Source organism: Penicillium chermesinum, assembly GCF_028974085.1.
Source record: "Penicillium chermesinum strain IBT 19713 chromosome Unknown utg000005l:1.0-4115287.0:1.0-4118363.0, whole genome shotgun sequence".
Lineage (NCBI taxonomy): Eukaryota > Fungi > Ascomycota > Eurotiomycetes > Eurotiales > Aspergillaceae > Penicillium > Penicillium chermesinum.
In genome coordinates, this window is record NW_026695315.1 from 775,975 (window position 1) to 795,416 (window position 19,442).

At 49.2% G+C, this 19,442-nt stretch overlaps 6 protein-coding genes across 6 annotated transcripts; 3 read left to right on the forward strand and 3 right to left on the reverse strand.

Moving 5' to 3' along the window:
* Positions 1-58: 58 nt before the first annotated feature.
* Positions 59-3,060, forward strand: N7468_006435 (AP-2 complex subunit alpha; the record flags this gene model as incomplete). The annotated part of the gene is made up of 4 exons (XM_058475731.1): positions 59-501; positions 555-889; positions 945-2,878; positions 2,941-3,060. 4 exons carry the CDS (start codon positions 59-61, stop codon positions 3,058-3,060), a joined length of 2,832 nt encoding a protein of 943 aa, XP_058328621.1.
* A 285-nt stretch (positions 3,061-3,345) lies between these two features.
* Positions 3,346-4,188, reverse strand: N7468_006436 (YggS family pyridoxal phosphate enzyme; the record flags this gene model as incomplete). The annotated part of the gene is made up of 1 exon (XM_058475732.1): positions 3,346-4,188. One exon carries the CDS (start codon positions 4,186-4,188, stop codon positions 3,346-3,348), a length of 843 nt encoding a protein of 280 aa, XP_058328622.1.
* Positions 4,189-5,720: 1,532 nt separating this feature from the next.
* Positions 5,721-6,014, forward strand: N7468_006437 (uncharacterized protein; the record flags this gene model as incomplete). The annotated part of the gene is made up of 1 exon (XM_058475733.1): positions 5,721-6,014. The coding sequence occupies one exon, from the start codon at positions 5,721-5,723 to the stop codon at positions 6,012-6,014; it is 294 nt and encodes a 97-aa protein (XP_058328623.1).
* A 537-nt stretch (positions 6,015-6,551) lies between these two features.
* Positions 6,552-9,929, forward strand: N7468_006438 (histone deacetylase hosB; the record flags this gene model as incomplete). The annotated part of the gene is made up of 3 exons (XM_058475734.1): positions 6,552-8,968; positions 9,048-9,637; positions 9,667-9,929. 3 exons carry the CDS (start codon positions 6,552-6,554, stop codon positions 9,927-9,929), a joined length of 3,270 nt encoding a protein of 1,089 aa, XP_058328624.1.
* Positions 9,930-15,739: 5,810 nt separating this feature from the next.
* Positions 15,740-17,527, reverse strand: N7468_006439 (WD40 repeat domain-containing protein; the record flags this gene model as incomplete). The annotated part of the gene is made up of 1 exon (XM_058475735.1): positions 15,740-17,527. One exon carries the CDS (start codon positions 17,525-17,527, stop codon positions 15,740-15,742), a length of 1,788 nt encoding a protein of 595 aa, XP_058328625.1.
* Positions 17,528-17,894: 367 nt separating this feature from the next.
* N7468_006440 (uncharacterized protein) lies at positions 17,895-19,439 on the reverse strand (the record flags this gene model as incomplete). Its single annotated transcript, XM_058475736.1, has 1 exon — positions 17,895-19,439. One exon carries the CDS (start codon positions 19,437-19,439, stop codon positions 17,895-17,897), a length of 1,545 nt encoding a protein of 514 aa, XP_058328626.1.
* Between the last annotated feature and the right edge of the window lie 3 nt (positions 19,440-19,442).

The following is a 19,442-nucleotide window of genomic DNA, read 5'->3' on the forward strand; positions in this document are numbered from 1 at the left end:
AAAGAGTTCCTGCGCTTCTCGCCAAGACCCGTGTCCGGCGATCTAAACCATGTCGTCAATGAAAGGACTTGTCCAGTTCATCGCAGACTTGCGCAATGCGCGGGCGCGTGAGCTGGAGGAGAAGCGTGTGAACAAGGAACTTGCTAACATCCGACAGAAGTTCAAGGGTGGCAATCTGAATGGCTACCAAAAGAAAAAATACGTCTGCAAGCTCCTTTACGTGTACATTCAAGGCTACGATGTCGATTTCGGCCATCTTGAAGCCGTCAACCTCATTTCGTCTACCAAGTATTCGGAGAAACAAATCGGTTACCTCGCCGTCACTCTGTTCCTCCACGAAGAACACGAATTGCTGCATTTGGTTGTCAACAGTATCCGGAAGGATTTATTGGATAATAGCGAGTTGAATATCTGTTTGGCACTGCATGCAGTGGCCAATGTCGGTGGGCGGGAGCTTGGAGAGGCCCTTGGCAGCGAAGTCCATCGACTCCTGATCTCTCCGTGGGTTATCTGGTCTAACTGGCAAACGACGTGAACTTACTAATGACATGCAGAACCTCGAAAGCCTTCGTGAAGAAGAAGGCCGCTCTCACCCTTCTGCGTCTCTACCGGAAATACCCCGGCATTGTGCGGAACGAGTGGGCCGAACGAATCATATCTATTATGGATGACCCTGACATGGGCGTGACATTGTCAGTGACTTCGCTGGTTATGGCGCTGGCTCAGGACCTCCCAGACGAGTACAAGGGCTGTTATGTTAAGGCTGCTCAGCGATTGAAGCGGATAGTGGTGGACAGCGACATTGCGCCGGACTACCTTTACTACCGTGTGCCGTGCCCATGGATCCAAGTTAAGCTGCTTCGACTTCTGCAGTACTACCCTCCATCAGGTAAAATCCGATCCTTTCCGTCCCGTGAATATCCAGATACTGACTGCCCTTCCAGAGGATAGCCATGTCCGTGAGATCATCCGTGAGTCCCTCCGACAGATCATGCAGTCTGCCATGGAGACGCCTAAAAATGTTCAACAAAACAACGCGCAAAACGCGATTCTCTTTGAAGCTATCAACCTCCTCATTCACCTCGACTCCGAGCACACTCTTATGATGCAGATTTCCACTCGCCTAGGCAAGTATATCCAGTCTCGCGAGACCAACGTCCGGTACCTTGGTCTGGATGCTATGACCCACTTCGCAGCTCGAGCAGAAACACTCGACCCTATCAAACAACATCAGAACATTATTCTTGGATCGCTCCGAGACCGAGATATCAGTGTTCGACGGAAGGGATTGGACTTGCTGTACAGCATGTGCGATACCTCGAACGCCGGCCCCATCGTGAATGAGCTGCTGCGCTATCTGCAGACAGCAGACTATGCGATTCGAGAGGAGATGGTTCTCAAGGTCGCCATTTTGACGGAGAAGTATGCCACAGATGCCCAGTGGTATATTGACATGACGTTAAAATTGCTGTCTCTTGCTGGTGACCATGTTAATGACGAGGTGTGGCAGCGGGTTATTCAAATTGTGACCAATAATGAAGAGTTACAAGCATATGCGGCTCACACTCTGCTGACCTACCTGAAGACCGATTGCCACGAGAGTTTGGTGAAGATTGGCTGTTACGTGCTTGGAGAGTTCGGCCATCTGATTGCCGATAACCCTGGATCGAGCCCCATTGAACAGTTTATGGCATTGCAGGCGAAGATGTTCACCGGTTCGGACAATACTCGAGCCATGATTTTGTCTTCCTTCGTCAAATTTGTCAACCTGTTCCCGGAAATCAAGCCCCAGCTTTTACAAATATTTCGTCTGTACAGCCACTCGCCTGATTCTGAACTGCAGCAGCGCGCATTCGAGTACTTGTCCTTGGCCACTCTACCCACAGATGATCTGCTGCGGACCGTATGTGATGAAATGCCACCATTCTCGGAACGGGCCTCGATCTTATTGTCGCGACTTCATCAGAAGACAGCTGGTACCAGTGAACGCAAGACGTGGGTTGTTGGCGGCAAAGCCGCCAATGCAGACAAGCAAGAAGTCCTTATGGCGCAGTCCACAGGTCTCAAGCGCTCATTTACCACTATCGTCAATGGCACCCGGACCGGTTCCAACGGAATCACTCCGTCACCAACCGGCACGAAGAGTGCATCCGGGGATTTGGAGGGTCTGGATTTCTCCAGCGGGCCGGCTCAACCTGCACCCAACATGGCCAGTGCTGCTCATCTAACGCCAGATTGGGACATCGGCTTCAACAAGCTGTACTTCTTACACGAAGGGGTCCTCTTCGAAGATGCTCAGGTCCACATTGGATTACGATCAGAATACCGTGCCAATATGGGAGTTGTCAAGCTCTATATTTCGAACAAATCATCGTACCCGATTGGTTCACTGACTACCACCATTGACAATCCTGCCTCCCCCAACCTGAAAATTGATTCGAAGAATCTTCCTGAGCCCAGGGTCCCCGCCGCAGGTCAAACCCAACAGACTTTCTTCTGTGTCGCCCATGGCCCCTTCAATGACTATCCAACCATTCGTATCTCCTATCTGGCTGGTGCTCTGCAAGCTTATACCCTCGCGCTTCCTGTCCTTATGCACCGCTACATGGAGCCTTCCTCTCTGTCAGCTGAAGACTTCTTTAAGCGCTGGCGCCAGATTGGTGGTCCTCCTATGGAGACGCAGAAGACCTTTGGACTTTCCGGAAAGAACAAGATCATCCACGAGGCTTTTACTCGACACATGGTAGAGGGTCTTGGATGGAAGATTTTGGACAACGTGGATCCGAACCCGAAGAACATTGTTGGTTGCGCCGTGTATCATATGGAGGGCGGGAAGACTGGCTGCCTGTTGCGCTTGGAACCTAACTATGAGAAGAAGGTATGCAACCTGGCGATCAAACAACCCCAGAACATTGAACTAGTAATACTGACAAACAATAGATGTACCGTATCACAGTTCGCGCGACGCAGGATAGTGTTCCACCAGCCATTGTCAAGCAAATGGAGCAGAAGTTGGGCCAGGGTGTCAAGGAGACTGGGCCTATCTCGAACTACGATTAATCAGTCAGTGCATTCATGGCGGAAGCAAGCATGTATATTCTCCTATCAGCTTTTTGAGCTAATACTAGCGAGCATTCCTTTCGGATCTCTCACCTTCTTGTACAATCGTTTCTGCAGCGGGTCGTGATGTTCCATACAATACTCGGCTCCTGCTGTCTTCTATATCTTTTTAAAGTGTTCTTTCCATGCCTGTCGTATATAACCTTTATGTGACAGTGCCAAATGCAACGATTCATAATACATGACATAAAAACGCCTTCTATGAAGTTTTCCCAAGCACCTAGTCTACACAATCCTCGCCTCACTCTTCGGCGGCCGATCCCCAAAGATAGTGGTGCCCACCCGGACCTGATCCGACCCCAACGCAATCGCACCCTCGAAATCCGAACTCATCCCCATGCTAAGCTCCAGCTCTTCCACGCCAAGCCCCAGCTCCGCAGCGACTCGATCCCTGGTATCCCTCAGACAAACAAAGTCCTCATTCTCATTCTCCGGTGTTGTGGCCTTCGACCTCGCAATTGCCCCAATAGTCATCAGCCCCTGCAACTTCAGCCGCGGGCATTTCTCCTTAACAAAGCGGCACAGTGCCGGCGCCGCAGCGGGGTCAATTCCCGCCTTGTTCTCCTCGCCCGAGGTATTCACCTGGACGTAGATCCGCAGCTTGTCCGCCTCAGCATCTGACTCCTCCCTCTCACCCATAACTTCGGGCTTTCGGTCACCCCATCCCTTATTCAGCAGGGTAGCCTTCTTCTCCGAGTCAACGCTCTCGACGGCCCACAGCGCGTGCACGTCGCGGGCCAGATTGACGCATTTATTTGATTGTAGGCCTCCAATGAAATGCCATTTAATGGTCTTGGGGAGCAGGCGTGATTTCTCGAGGAGCTCTTGCAGGTAGTTTTCGCCGAAGTGCTGCTGCGAGGCGGGCGCTTGGTGGAGCGCGAGGATGTCGGATGCGGGCTTTAATTTGGAGACTGCGACGAGGCGGACGGGCTTGGCTGGGGCCGGGGAGGACGCAACGGCCGTGCTGATGCGTGCAGAGACGGCAGTTAGATTGGATAAAAGAGAGGAGGCTCTGGCGGGAGTGCTGGCCATGTTGGGCGGTTGCGAGTCTTGGGATGTGGTTGTCATGACAAGGTTGCTGTGAAGTGGTTCGTTCGACGGGAGATATTTGGGTATGAGGCGGCTGGAGAGTTCCAAATTATGCGGTTTTGTATGCGTATCCCAGTCGCATATATTTGGCCTCGATCAAAGATTGTAGGTGGCGGCAATGGGGCAACGAGACAACAGTTATCCTTGACTCCGCGGTGAAAATATCGTAGCCTGAGGCACTCCTCCGCGGGAAATTCGAGGTCATATGATGTGCCATGCTCGAGGGCCGTCCTGCCACACCGCCTGTCAGAGTTGGTAGGTTCTAGCCACACCGTTCGTTGTTTCTGTGGCTCAACGCCGCTTGCGGTTGCGTATGCGGAAAGATCGACATGATATCATCCATCTTGATCTTGTCCATGCGGCACTAAGAATGCATACCCGTGCAACATGAACTTTACAATAATCCCGGCGCTAAATGTGACCCCGGACTGAAGGCCCGAGGCGTCAAGCTGCCGGTCGTTAAAGGAACCGTTTGAGAAACCGCTCGGGTCACCGCGGATCCCTGTCAGACCCAAAAACACACCAGATTGGACCTGACACTAGTCTGACCCATGGCCAAAGTTTCATACCCGCCAACTCTATTCCTGTCGATTGGATGCGACTGGCTTCCTATTCCTATACAGGCGCCGGGCTCCTACAGCCGCCCCTATTGCTGTTCCACCCGACCCTCATTGGGCCGGCGCTTGCGGTCCGACGCACCCCCCCCCAGATTTTTCACATTGAAGTCGGATTCAGCCAAGCTACCCCTCTTCGATTTGCAAATGGCATAGTCACAAGGTCTGAACAAAAAGCGCCAAGTGAATAGTGTCTCATAATGACCAGCCATGGGCTGCGGAGTTTGGGGTTCCGGCCAATACCACGCTAGGCTTGACCAAATGTAACCGGCGTAGCACCCGCGTAGCGCCGGACAAGGTAGTCCACTCTCTAAAATCTCTTCGAAAGGCTCCCCCCGACAGTGCCAATAATACCCCCAGTGGCTAGAATGGGCTTAGTATTCACTGTCCGAGGGTATCGGGCGAGCTTGGCGAGCAACATGATTGACGTCAGCTGAAGCTTCACACCCATGGAATTACTGCGCAGCCCTACTCCCCATAGGTTGGTGCCGGCCTAGCCGGTCTCTGTCCCTCTGCCCTTGTGGAGTATAAGAAGTCTTGATGATCTACACTTTCTTACTCCCTTTTTTCCCCTTTCTTCTGCAAATATATCACTCATTCTGTTCAGCTGGACTGATCTTGCTCTAACACCAATAACCTGACATCCGCAACTGCCGTATTGCATTCACTACCACTCCATCTCCTACTACCAAAAACGGCCATATTCGAAGACCGACCCAAGACAGATCTGTGAAATCGATCAGAGTCTTCCGGAGGACCTTTCTCAACCAATCTGAAGCGAGTCCTCGGAGGCTGTCAACCTCGAATTCGCCGCCATCTACTCAAAGCTACGTCGTCACCATCTAGTGTGACCTGCTACAATCAATCACCGAACTGTTCAATTGCTCCATACATACAATGTGTCGCCAATATTACACCCTTTACGAGTGGTGCCACTGCGAGGAAGAGGCTGGCCAAAGCGCCTGTGCTGGCCAGCATCGTAGCAGCTGCCCGGGAGTTAGCGTCGAGACAGTGCACATGCAATGCTTCTGCCATTCTCACGCAACCCGTGGCTTTAAAAGCGAGAAAAAGACCCGTCGGCAAGAAGAGAAGAAGCTTCGCCGTCAATCTCAGGAGTCTTTCGACGAGAAATCCTCCTTTGGCCGCCGGTGGTACCAATGGTATCAATGGCGGGGCTTGCGGGCCCGCTAGTCAACTATTACCCCGAGGGTTCCTTTCTCCTTTTTCTCTCCCTTTCGATGTCAAAATTTGATTTGAAATTTCTTTTTTCTTTTTCCCAAGCTTTGGTGTTGGTGGAACAAACCTGCAATTTTTCGAGTCTTGTCGATCCGTCGTCATTTCTTTTGTGTTTACATTCGGAGCTCCAAAATAGAGTTGGGCAAGAGTTCCGCGACGATCAGGGTGCCCACTTTTTTTTTTTTATGTTTACAATTGATTAGAGAAGCAGAATAGACCAATTCTGCGTGCCATGGAAGGCGCTCCCCAGAAAGAATGTTCCTTTTGAAGTAGACATATTCCAGTGAGACCGCGAAGTAAAGATCGAGTAAAAAGAATGCCTAATGTTGTTGGAATGAGATCGACTGACCCCTTGCCCCATGAAGATTGATCGGATCCAAGACTCGTCCCGCCATCTTCGGTCACTTCCCCCTTTTCAACGCGTCGAGTCTGGCTTCTATCATTGCCCAGGGCACCTCTTCACGCTTCTCAGATCGATGATCTGCACGTATCATGGAACCCTCCAATCACTCGCACGATCCTGCGCCTCCGTTCGCGCAGAACGCCCCGGCGACTATGGTCCAATCGTGCGATCTCTCTGAATCTTTGGATCGTTTATCGCTGGCAAATGCAACAACAACCCCGCTGCCCAACTCGCCTTCTCTCCTGTCGCCCCATGAAACCCCGATGCAGCCTTCCAACCAGCTCCCCGTGCCGCGGCGTTCGCCCAGTTCCAGCTCTTTACGCGACGAGCGCCGCAAGTCAACACCTTCGACCCCCTCCCTCCAGAAGCGCAAGTCGTCTCCCAACTTACAAAAACGCGCCTCAAACGCATCGCTGCGGGCTGTTTCCCAACCCCATGGTCCTCCGTCGCCGCACCCAGAGTCGTCGCGCCGGCCCTCGTCCAACTTTGCGGGGTCCCCCACTGGCGCCGCGTCGCCCGCAATGTTGCCACCGCGTCTTGCGGCTGCCCCTCCAGAGCCGCAAGCCCCCACGGCCGCGTCGATTGCTGCAGAGCATTTCCGAAAAGAAGTTGAGCACCACCAGTTGGTAGATCCCCAGGCCAAAACCGTGGTAGTCGTTCACGATGCCTGCTACGGGCATCGCTTTTCGCGCCCACGCGCCTCGAAATCCATGCTGGCTTCGATTGTAGAGAGACCGGAGCGCATTCGGGCTTGCGTGGTAGGAGTGTCTGCTGCATATGCCCGCATGGGTCGGCGACACTCAGGGGAGTCTTTTGCGCCGCATCCTAATCTCAACCTTGATATGCTACCTGCGCCCCCATTCCGTATGCAAAAGTCCTCGCGCGCGTTGTCGATCATGGATGAGGTGGTGACAAATGTACACCCAAATGCTTGGATGATGGATCTTCATGCAATGTGTGAGGTCGCTGAGTCGCGCTTAGCGCTGACCGGCAAAGAACTCGTCCGGCCTCGCAGCAAAGAAAACGAGGGCATAAAAACAACCAGCCCCGAGCTGCATTCTGGCGATCTGTATCTATGCTCAGAGTCCTTGAATGCCTTTCAAGGTGCGCTAGGTGGCGTCTGCGACGGGATTGACGCTGTGTTTAGCCCTAGCCCGGCCACGCGGGCATTTGTCTGCATTCGCCCACCGGGTCATCACTGCTCTGCCGACTTTCCTTCCGGGTTTTGCTGGATCAATAATGTGCACGTCGGTATATCGTACGCGGCAAAGATGCATGGGCTTACTCACGCAGCCATTCTGGATTTTGATCTACACCATGGCGATGGCTCTCAAGACATCACATGGGCTCAGAATAGCAAAGCCTTGACCGCGTCCAAGAATGCACCCGCTTACAAGAAAACGGCCATCGGCTATTACAGTCTCCATGACATCAACTCGTACCCTTGCGAGGGCGGTGACTTCGATAAAGTCCGCAATGCGAGTGTTTGCATTGATGGGGCCCATGGCCAGTCGATTTGGAACGTTCACCTGGATACTTGGGAGACTGAGACCGAGTTCTGGAAGCTGTACAGGAACAAGTACACCATCCTGATAAACAAGGCGCGGGATTTCCTTCGCAATCAGACAAAGCGACTGGCGCAGACACCTAATGGCCCGCCCCCGAAGGGAGCTATTTTCCTCTCTGCGGGGTTTGATGCAAGCGAGTGGGAGGGGACGGGGATGCAACGGCACAAGGTCAACGTGCCGACGGAATTCTACGCCAAATTTACAGCTGATGTGGTCCGCATGTCGCAGGAAGAAGGTCTTGGGACCGACGGTCGTGTCATCAGTGTTCTTGAGGGTGGCTACAGTGACCGAGCTCTGACAAGCGGTGTCTTGAGCCATTTAGCTGGGCTGTCCAGCGCGGTAGCACATACGCATCCGACTTCTCAAGATGCACCCATTCCTCCTTCTCCCACGACATCTCCCGTTGACACATTGAAGCCTACTTTCAAGCCCCATCCAGCCCAAGCGGACTATGATCCGGAATGGTGGTCACCCACGCTTTTGGCCGAGTTGGAGGCCCTTGTGTCTCCTCCTATATTGAGCTCCAAGTCGACGCCAACCTTCCTCAATTCCACCCGCTCATTCTCGGCCAAGGTGGTCTCCACCCCCGCGCGTGACCGCAAATCATTTGGCTCTTATTCTGGCATTGCAATCGACACAAGCCTGCCCCCGATGCCAGAAGTTGGCTGGGCCACGGCAGCGCATGAGCTTTCTAAAGTCCTTATTCCCGAAACCCGTCAAACTACAAGCTGCAGGCCAGAGGATCTCAATGCCGAGGCGTCTCGCCAACGACGAGAGCGACAAGTTGCACTTGATGGCGGTGTCAACCCTGCAATCATTCCTCCTCCCCCGCCAGCCCCCCCCGTCTACCGAGGAAAAGCGACAACTCCGTGTGAGAAAAGCCAAGTCACCTACGCCTTATTCACCGCGACCTGCTACACCTCGACAGCAGGCGATGCGTAAGAATCGGCGAACAACTATTGACGGTAACGATTTACCCGATGCTTCACAGGAGCCATCTCCGTCGGTAGATGCTAGTCGGCGGAAGAGTGCCACGGCGGCATCTATGGCCGATATTACCAGCACTGCAGATGCTGCAACACCGTCAAAGAGTACTCCTCGATCTGCTTCCGCTACCGGTGCACGGAAGACCAGCGGTGGCTCACGCTCAGGCACGCCGAAGCGCTCGGCGAGCCCGAGGAAGACTGCTCCTCCGGTGCCCAAGGTCCCGCCTTCGTTTCTACCTTCAAAGTTGTCTGGTGAGGTACCCCAAACACCGACCGACGATGTTGAGAACTTGACAACGGGCCTTCGCAAGATTAAACTGGTCATGCCGAGCCCAGAGGAGCAAGCTCTTCGAGAGCAGAAAGCTGCCGAAGAGCGCCAGCAGTCCTCAAAGTCAGCGAAAACGAAATCGCCTGGGAGGACACCCCGGAAGGCAAACGGCTCCAGGGGTGCGCGTGCGAAAGCGACGCCTGATAGCTCGCCACCTCCTCTCCCGGCCATTTCTATGGATGGTGTTATGGACACTGCCGTGAAACAAGAGCAGCCAGCACCGAACGCCGGGCCCTATTCTCAGCCCCTCGCATCTCCTTTTACCCCTGAGCCTGTACCGGGACATGGTGATGGTGGGCATTCCACCTATCATCCACCTCAGTTCCAAACTCAACCAGTCCCTTCGGCCATCAACCAAAACCCCGCGTTTTTCCCTCCCACGTCTCCCCGCCTCATACACCCGACAACCCCGATCTCCCACAGCAGCACTCGAGCATATTCTCCCCTAATACCTCTGCTGCCCAGACAAGAACCGGCCTTCCGGTCTTCACGTCGAGTAGTCCAATTCCCTTTGCTCCACCTGAGACGCCTAATAATGCAGCCAGCCAGAAGCCTGGCGCTTCCCACCAAGCTCAGGGGAATTAGGGTACGGATACCACCTCGTAACCTATGTCAAAAACCATCATGCCTTTCTTTCTTGTGTCTCCTTGCGTTCCCTTGCGTTTTGCTTGTGTTGTTTGCCCTGGCGTCGTGTCGGCTATGTGTGATACCCGGATATGTGATCGGCTGTCCTCTCTACTATTTGTTTGCGTCATATACCCCTTGTGCCTGGATGGTTTATGTCGGCTTTATCTGGTGTTTTCATGGGGTTATGGAGCATGATGGTAGAATTTATTCTTGACTATCTCATTTCTTGCTCTGTTCTGCGGTCGATGTTTGATCAGTACTATTTTACCACTATGAGTTTCCAATCCATTTGCGATCACGGTCCCCTTGCTACAATTACCTGATATTCCAAGGAAAATACGCTCCACACGCATAAACCGCAGTAAAACGTACGTTCTTCTGCTATACTTATCAGGAATACACCAGTCACCCTTTTCCCGAGGGACTAATGTGTCCACGCCTCATGATACTTAATGTAGTAGTTAAGACATCTATGTAGCCTAGGAGGAAAGGTCTTCCATTGGCCCAGGAACCCGTCCTTGCGATTCATCTTTCTTCCCCACGGGAATGCTACAATGGGGCTAAGAGTTCGTACATGCGGAACGCAGCCGGAAATCTTCCACGGAGGTGATATTCTTAGAACAAATCAGGGGCCGGCATTCTTTCAAGCCATGGCCGCTGATTGTTCTGGGGGGGTCTTGATTTTTTTGCTATCAACATCACCGTCCTCGAACCATCCTGGGACAATGTAAGCCAATGGCGAAGTTATTGAACGATCCTTTGGATGGGATATGTGACTCTGGTCGCAAAATTAATCAAATCTCTCCATTCTTCCAAGCAAGTGTCTTCTTCAAATTGTAATGTCAAATGAAAATTGCTAGTCATAACACATCAAGCACTTTGAAAGCTAGTGTTGATTAGTAGAGATCTAGCTGCTGATATGGACTGAACTCTACTGTCTTGGTAAGGAAATCCGAATTTAGATCACTATCGACTATATTGTATGGAATATCATGGATGAATCTTATCTAGGAGAAAAAGAAGAAGAAAAATAGAGAATCCTCTATCCCTAATAGAATAATTATGGGACGTGACGCTGAAACAGATGCGGAGTAGGTTTCTGGGGGCCATCATCGTTACTCGATTTTGCCTTCTATCTTTGCTAGTAATTGAAGCTGTCGTCTAATCGTCTGATGTACAGGAAAATGGGACGGTGGACTGGTTGGATAATAGAAGAAATTTAAGTCGTTCATAGCGTCTCTCCTGTTTTTCCTCTATCCAGCCTTAGTATGTCAAATGCATGCGCCGTTGTCGCTTTGCTCCGATAATGATTGGCTCCCATTGACAGGGCTTATAAAATCTGGTGAGATGTGTATAGAATAGTGCATTAGTATAGACTTTCATACCACTACAAAAGCTGATATGCCTAGCAAGATCTATACAGGGGAAAGCATCACTGATTACTTTGAGGTCTCTTACCAGATACATGCAATAGGAGGAGACACCTGGGCATTGAAGCATATGATGACATATCCAATACTTTTCGTAATCGCTTTATACCTGTTAAAAGCTTAATTGTTTATTAAGATTAAGAGAAACATGGTAAGAACTTTTTTTCTTTTTTTTATAAAAATATTATGATTTAAATGCGATAAAATCCGCGGGATTTAATGGCGTTGTGCTTATTACTGGTCATGCAAGGCTCCCCGGGGAATCAGCTTCACCTGGGAAGATCTGCTCTCAATCCCACCTCATAGGAGAAAAGTGGGCCGAGTCGGGTAGATCGGCTCCACGTTGGACTATAAACAAAGGGAAAAAAGACTTCAAGACCTGACTGAATCCAAAAGTCATACTAAATTGAAAGATTATCATAGTAAGAAATGGCCTCTTAGTATTAGTCGTTTTTGACGGGATGGTGAAAAATGGCTAGGCGGCGTGAAAGAACTGTAGCAAGGAATGAAGCCTCATTAACAAGGGTATATTAGGAGTAGATTAAGATCATTCAGGTGGATCATCCTGGATACCTGACAAGAACTTTGCTTGGACACAATCTTTTTCGATCAGCCTACCCCGCTCTCCTCGAAGAAAATCACTCTCTGTTCTAAGCCCACTGATACGTCGATAAGCCTCGTGAACCGTCAATGACTCGTGCTGTCGTGTCTTGCCTAACCTCATTGATCAAGCGCCAATCAATACGAGAAGGAGGGTGGCTAATCATCATTATTGGTCGTTGCTCACCGACGCCTCAGTCGACCTTAGCGTCACGTGTATTCCCTAATACCCTGACACGCCCACTCGTAAAACCAGATATTTCCTTTCAACTCGATATCTATTTTACACTTCTTCGCGTTCAGTGCTTCCACCGCATAACAGTCTATTCCCAATGGAACCAAATCAGACAGTAAGTGCTTTTCTTCCCTTAATATGTAGGCGTAGATACTGAAATCGTATAGGTTACTGTTACTTTTGATATGGAAAGCCTGAGGCTTGTTCAACTCGCACCACCTCCACAAACTCCGCCTAGATGCTCTCGGTGTAACAGGGTTGGTGTTAAGCAATGCACCCGGCAATCTAACAGAAACGGAAATGCTGGGCGGCCTTATTACAAGTGTCCGCCTTGCAACAAGTTCCTTTGCTTCATCGACGAGCGGGGGAATGATCCCCTTAATCCACCTTGCCACTGTGGAGTTTCTAGCAAAACTCAGATGGCAGGCACTACAAAACGTGTTCCCGGGGGCTGCACTACGTCTGCAGGCTTGGGGCCTGTGACTTTTATCAACCATACTGGAATGGCCAAGGGCAGCAGCTCGCTGTTTCTTCCGATGATCTTGCTGAGCAATTGATCAAACTTCATATTGTATGAGACGTATTTGATGACACTTTTGCGAAGGTCGTCAACGTCATGTCATCATCTGTTTCCTCTGTGAAAGATGATTGCTGTGTTCTTATTCTATTACAGTCTTAATTTTCAGAATACTAAGTATGCGTATACATTGTATTGCACTTCATAATTAATCAAAGGTAGAGAGAGACCTAACCAATGTAATCTATACTTAGTCTGCAACACAAATATCCAATATTGATTCCTGCATTCTGGTAATCACCTTTTGCTTTGTACTCTTGCTCCAACCTTATCAATGTACCAGTCAAGGTCATTATCAGATCCTTGCTCTAAGTCGTCAGTATATGACTGCCGATGATGCTGAATGAAAGCTTTAATTTCTGCGAAGAATTTTCCACCGGGTTGAGATCAGAAGAGTACGGAGGTAAATACACCAGTTGGCTCCTCTTCCAACGCAAATTTGATCGATCTTTCCAGAAGAATGGAAGGATGTATTGTACATAACAGGAACAGAACTTGGCGCCGGGGATCCTCCATCAGTGATGTAGAAGTTCTTCAACAAAAGCTTCGAATAATAAAGCATCTGTGCCGCGTCAGAAGACGGGAAGCTAGGGTTTCGTCCTGAGTATATGTTGGGATAATCTGGTAGCGTTGATCGCGACGGGAGGAGTTATATTCTGAGAAAATATGACAGTAACCAGCACCTAAATTGGGGTCACGCGCTTTTCCTTCTTGTCGAGCGGTCTTGTTGGATCAACATTCGCATTAAGGGGCGTCGCTGCTCATGAACTCTGGTCCGTATACATCAAATCCATCAAGAACGAAGAGCTATATCTCATGAAGGCATCGATTCGGGTCCTCGAGTAGATTGTCGCAGAGAGATCCTGGTATAGTTGGGGTGATGCACTATGGCGGTCCAGGTTTGATGGGAGGGGCTTTGACCCTACCGAAGAGTCGCAGGTTAGACTGAATCATGGCAATGACGCACTTGCTGCAACTAGCCTTCTGCCATCTGATAGATAGTTAGATTATCACTGCTCATAATATCACGAGTTAATACGAGCGTAGTCTGCCCCTAGGTGAGAAGCGCAAGTATATGCGCCAACCAAGAAATTGAGGGAGCGTTGGAAGTTGGTGCGAGCTTACACATGGCAGGGAGTAAACATAATTCGCGCTATCATAACGGCCCGGCCATTTCTGGTGCACCAGAACTGATGAGGCGAAATGGCTCCTTTCAAACGTGATTTAGGGTTCTGGTATTTCAGGTTTCTAGAACTATTGCTACCTGGGCGGAGCGTATGTGGTGACACCAATATCCGGAGATATGCTACTGACCATACCAAGTGACTTTGCCCCTTGCCTGACTCTCAGAAACTTGCAGCAGGTCGGAGATAAGGAGGCGCCTATATTGTCTCATTCAATTCATGATGCAACAATCGAATGATGTCTGGGCCAGGTACATCAAATCCTCATTAATAAGCTTACAGGGTCTGGTCAAATACAATGCGCACGCGGGTCTAATCATTGGCGATGGTAGCAACTTGAATGTTAAAGAAATATTTACGAAAGACTTAATTGCTGATTGGTATTATACTCAGCCATTGAAGTGGTTCTGCCTCTGCTAGCCTGTAGCCAGATGATGCTAGGGACAGAGATCAAAGTCTGCAAGGTTTCACGACTTTGGTTTCGATATTTTGCGATATTCTAGGATCGAATATTGCCAGCTCTAGATTGCTAATCTAGGATACTTGTGTGGTTCCCTGCTTAAGCCCGCCAGTGTCCAAAATCAACTTTCCGCCCCACGGGAGTGCTACAATGGGGTGAGAGCTCGTATATGCGGAACACAGCCGTAAATCTTCCACGCAGGTGATATTCTTAGAACAAAAGAGGAGTTGGCATACAAGCCATGGACGCTGTTTGCTCTGGAGGTCTTGATCTTGCTGATATAGTTCAAGTTCTTTACATTCTCCAGGTTTCAATGCCTTCTGTGATGCTGCGCTAGCCACATATCCAGCCCATCTGTTCTGGAGATTGTACTCGAAATTACGAATTAATATCGCAATGTCTATCCTCATGGGCTTGAGCTGGATTGTAAGTTTTGTTTCTCCTCTTTTTTTCACCGTTTTCCTATTTTCCTCCTTCATCGAGTCTTGTCCTAACTACCAAAATTGACCACCAACGACGAAACAGCGCTGCTGTGCGTTCGGCCATGGAGTGCTATGTAGGAGGAGTGGGCGCTGGGACCCGTTCACATATGGTCCTTTCCAATTGTTGAAGGTGATGGAGTTATAGAAGATTCTTCCTCCGTCGGCGATAGCCTGGCTGAGACTAGTAGCCGGAGATGTAGGCGGAGAATGTATCTCCATGACCGATGAAGTTTTCCAACATGGCTTCGGTTCATGCGGGTACAGCTATCTTAAGGTTCTCATTTAAGATGCCTCCTCGTGGAGGTCGGACTTACCTGTTCCACGTTGCCCTATTTAGGTGATTAGATCGTTTTAATTTCAATAACAGGAGAAGCAAACATATTTGAAAATGAGCGTCCGGTTTGAGTTGACCGTGTATATGATCTGGTAGAGGGCTTTTGAGATATCTAAACTATGAAAGTAGGCGGCTTCAAGTTCAAGTTGTTCCGAGTTAACTAAGTCGACTTCACAATGTAAGGAAGTAATTGCCAATCATAGCATCAGGCAGGTATTGACCAAAAAACTCCGCAAAGTTCATACATCGGTGCAAGCTCGGGATGTTTCCCTTCTACCGGTCATTTCGTGGATACGAGGCTGATAGACTACTGCTTAGAAGACCGTATATGTATTATAGGCCCTCCGAAATACTCCGAAATATTGCAAGTCGCATTGGTTAGCACAAGTTGACGTCAATGCAGAACTACCAGGATCTTCTGATACGTGAAGAGGAGCGGTTTGGAACGTTCCGATGCTACTGGTGACTAACGTTGGTATAATTCTTGCAAGATGAAGACATTGTTCTTTTGTAGCCCCGGGGTTACAGAGGATTTTGGGAGTTGAATCTGAGCACAAATGCCCCCCCTCGATTTACGACCAATGAAAACGCTTGAGAAGGATACAGCAGAACAAGGATAATGATAATCCGCGCACTGGTACTCATGTGGTAGCCATAGGACATCTTTGGAATTGAAAGTAATACGGGTGCCATCGGGACTTATGCCGTAACCTTGAAATCGTGGTGCTTCCAGCCTAGGCTCACGGCTTTTTTCCGATACCAAAGATAATCGGATGATACCTTTCTCGGTGATAAGACATGAGTTGGTTGTATCAAAGCTTATGCATTTCATGCTCCACATAAAGGTGTCAAACCTTTGTAGGAATTTGCCGCTGCCGTTGCTGATATCCCAGGTCGCAATCGTACCAAATGAATTAGCGAAAAGAAGCTTGGAGTCACGCGAAAAGGCAACTGACTCAACCCAACGATGACCTTTTAATAGTTGCAGATAGTGCCTGCGGCCATGATTCACAATTTGAACATATTCATGAGAAGAATAAGCAAGTAGCTCAGAATCATGAGAAAAGGCAATTGCACTGATCTTCTTCATTTGAGATGTACCCCACAGTGTGTACAGGCACTTTCTGGTGCCAGTATCCCAGACCTGGATAGTACCATCGCATAAGCCGGATGCAAGCAAGCTAGAGTCGTCGGAAAAACAAACGCAAGCCACTTCATCAATTCTAGTATGCTCATTCATTGTCTGCAAGCATTGACCACTATTGAGATCCCAGACAGTTGCGACACATGACGGCGAGTAACCGAAAAGTAGCTTTGAACCGTAAGAGAAAGCCATTGAACTGATGAAATGACTAGTTTCGAGTACCCTTAGCTCTTTTCCATTGTTGGCATCCTGGATTTTGATACAATCTAACTGGTCCAAGGCAAAGGCAAAGGCAAGTAGTCGATAGTCTGGAGAAAGAATGACCAATGGCACTTGCTGGTTCTCATCCCGAGATTTGTGATCGTCGTCGCTAGTAATGTCCCATATTTTGATTGTCCCATCTGCTGACGCGGAGCATATAACTTGAGGATCATAAGAGAAGGCCACCGAGCTAACAGAAGAAGCATGACCCTCTAATGTCCTCAGACATGCTCCGGTTTTCGGCTCCCAGATTTTGACAGTGTAGTCCGCTGAAGCGGATGCAACCTGCTTGGAATCGTGGGCAAAACAAACTGATTCCACTTTACCAGTATGCCCACTCATTTTCCGTAGACATTTTCCGGTCCTAGTATCCCAGATCTTGACGGTTTCGTCAGATGAGCCGGAGACAAGCAGAGTAGAGTCGTGGGAAAAGTCAAGCGATGCTACTTGGTCCTTTTTATCAGGGCCTCCCAGGCTCCGTAGACATTGTCCGGTTATAGTATCCCAAATTCTGACAGTCCCGTCCCTTGAAGCAGATGCAACCTGCTTGGAATCGTGGGCAAAACAGACTGATGTCACTCTATCACTATGTCCTTTCATTTTCTGTAGACATATTCCTTTTTTGACATCCCAGACCTTGACGGATCTATCAGACGAGCCGGCGACAAGCAGAGTAGAGTCGTGGGAAAAGTCAAGTGATAATGCAGAGTCAGCAGGACCTTCCAGGCTCCGTAGATGTTCTCCGGTCCTAGCATCCCAAATTTTCATAGTCTCGTTCCTTCCCATAGATGCAGATGCGATCAGCTTGGAGTCATGAGAAATGCAGAACGATGTCACCCAATCGGACATGTATGATATCCATAGGGATCGCCTACTATTGGTGTCAAAAACTTTCACGGAATCAAATGAACCAATGACAATAAGCTGAGAATCCCGAGAGACTGCCATTGGAGAAAGGGGATCTTTCTTTCTTATCTCTAGTGTTTGTAGGCACGCATTCCAATCTTGCTCGATGCCTTCCGTTTCGGCTATCCATTTTGGCCCTTGGGATTCAAATTGGTCTCTTGTTATACTTCCTCTTGGACTGAATACTAGTGCTGTGTAGTAGACTTGCAGAGGCCGGCTCTCAATGACTGATCTGTGATATAGAGCAAAACGATACGCATCGTGAACTCTGCTCAACAACCCAGAGTTGATTCCCAAAGTCTGATTATATTTAAGTTAAAAGAAATCCGTTGTTTATGATGACCACGACACGCACCTCCAAATAATTTCTGAGCTTCAGGATTGAAGCTATCCCGGTTGGTAATATTCTCCAAAGGCTCAGTGCTTCGAGCCAATGAAGGTAATCTTTACAAAAGAAAGTCTCAACCGAGCTGCCATCATTGAAATTTCCATAGACTTCTGTTCGGCTATAGCATTCGATGAGGTGGTCGACCCAGTAGACACAGGCATACTGCATTGTGGCCAGCGGATCGGGAACCGGGCACCTGACCTGATCGATCGAATATCCAGGGGCACGTAGACCATAGACGTCACGAACCAGCCCTTCAGAGATGGCGTCCATTGATTTTGAAAACACATGGAAATGTATTTCTTCAGCCTCGGATGATATCTCCTTCTGAGCCGCCTTTTTGTCCAAAAACTCCTTCGCTGACTGATGCACGATGTACACAGTGTCTTCACGAATTACCAGGAACGATCCACATAGGACGATGGCATGATGCAGGAAGTCTAATTCATGATCGCGCGCATCCTCTGGAACTTCAACAAAGTGTAGCAGTTCCGATAATGTGATCGGTCGGTAGAGCATTGCAGCTAAGGCGATGATTCTTAGACAGAAGTCCTTCCCATCAGATTCACTTACCCTCTGCAACATGCGCTCATATAGTGCATCCAATCCAGGGGGGAATAGCTTCATTTGTGTAGTAGGATACAGGAAAGACTTTTTCATGAGATGCTCGCAAACCAAAGCCACCCAGAGAAATGTGCCGCCTGAGTTCTGAGTCAAGTGGTCTCGTACGATAGTTTGTGTTTCGGAATTCCACATTTTCCGCTGCGTCAACTGCCTCATCTTGTGTTGGATATAATGTTCAACCGCGTCAGAGACCGACTGAGCATTCAACTCAAGAGATAATTGTGCGGCACGGCTAAGTTGCTCATGAATAGAGGCATAGTTGCGACTGGAAACAACCCATTTGATTTTTGGGCACGAAGAATGTTCCATGATCATCGTGAACAGCTCTGTAAGACCATCGCCACACTCATCTAAACCGTCAATCACCAGGAAGGTAGGTTTCAACCGTTCGTCCTCTACGAACTCAGTGAAAATCTCCAATAAGTCGTACCAGGACCATATGTCTTGATACTTGTCAGCTTTCTTTCGCAAATGCGAGATCAGAGATGGTTGCTGGTCGATGAGCTGGCGGATTAGGCAGCGAAGTACAGCCGTGGCGTTGTTGAGTCTTGGATCGGTAGCTTGACAGAAAAAGAACGATAGTAATTTTGATTCCCCGATTGAAAGTTGCAGTTCATCAATGATGCCACACAGCAGCATAGTTTTCCCTTTTCCAGGGTCTCCACGGATCCAAAGAATTCGATGCTCTTGGCCATCCAGCCATCTTTTGAAGTCAGGATTGCTGAGGATCCATTCGTATACATCTTTCAGGAGGTCACCCTTGGTATTCTGAATACGTTTCTTTTCATTTTTGGGATCACTCCTCCATAGTTTATTCAGAACCTGGCGGTCTTGATCATCCATAAC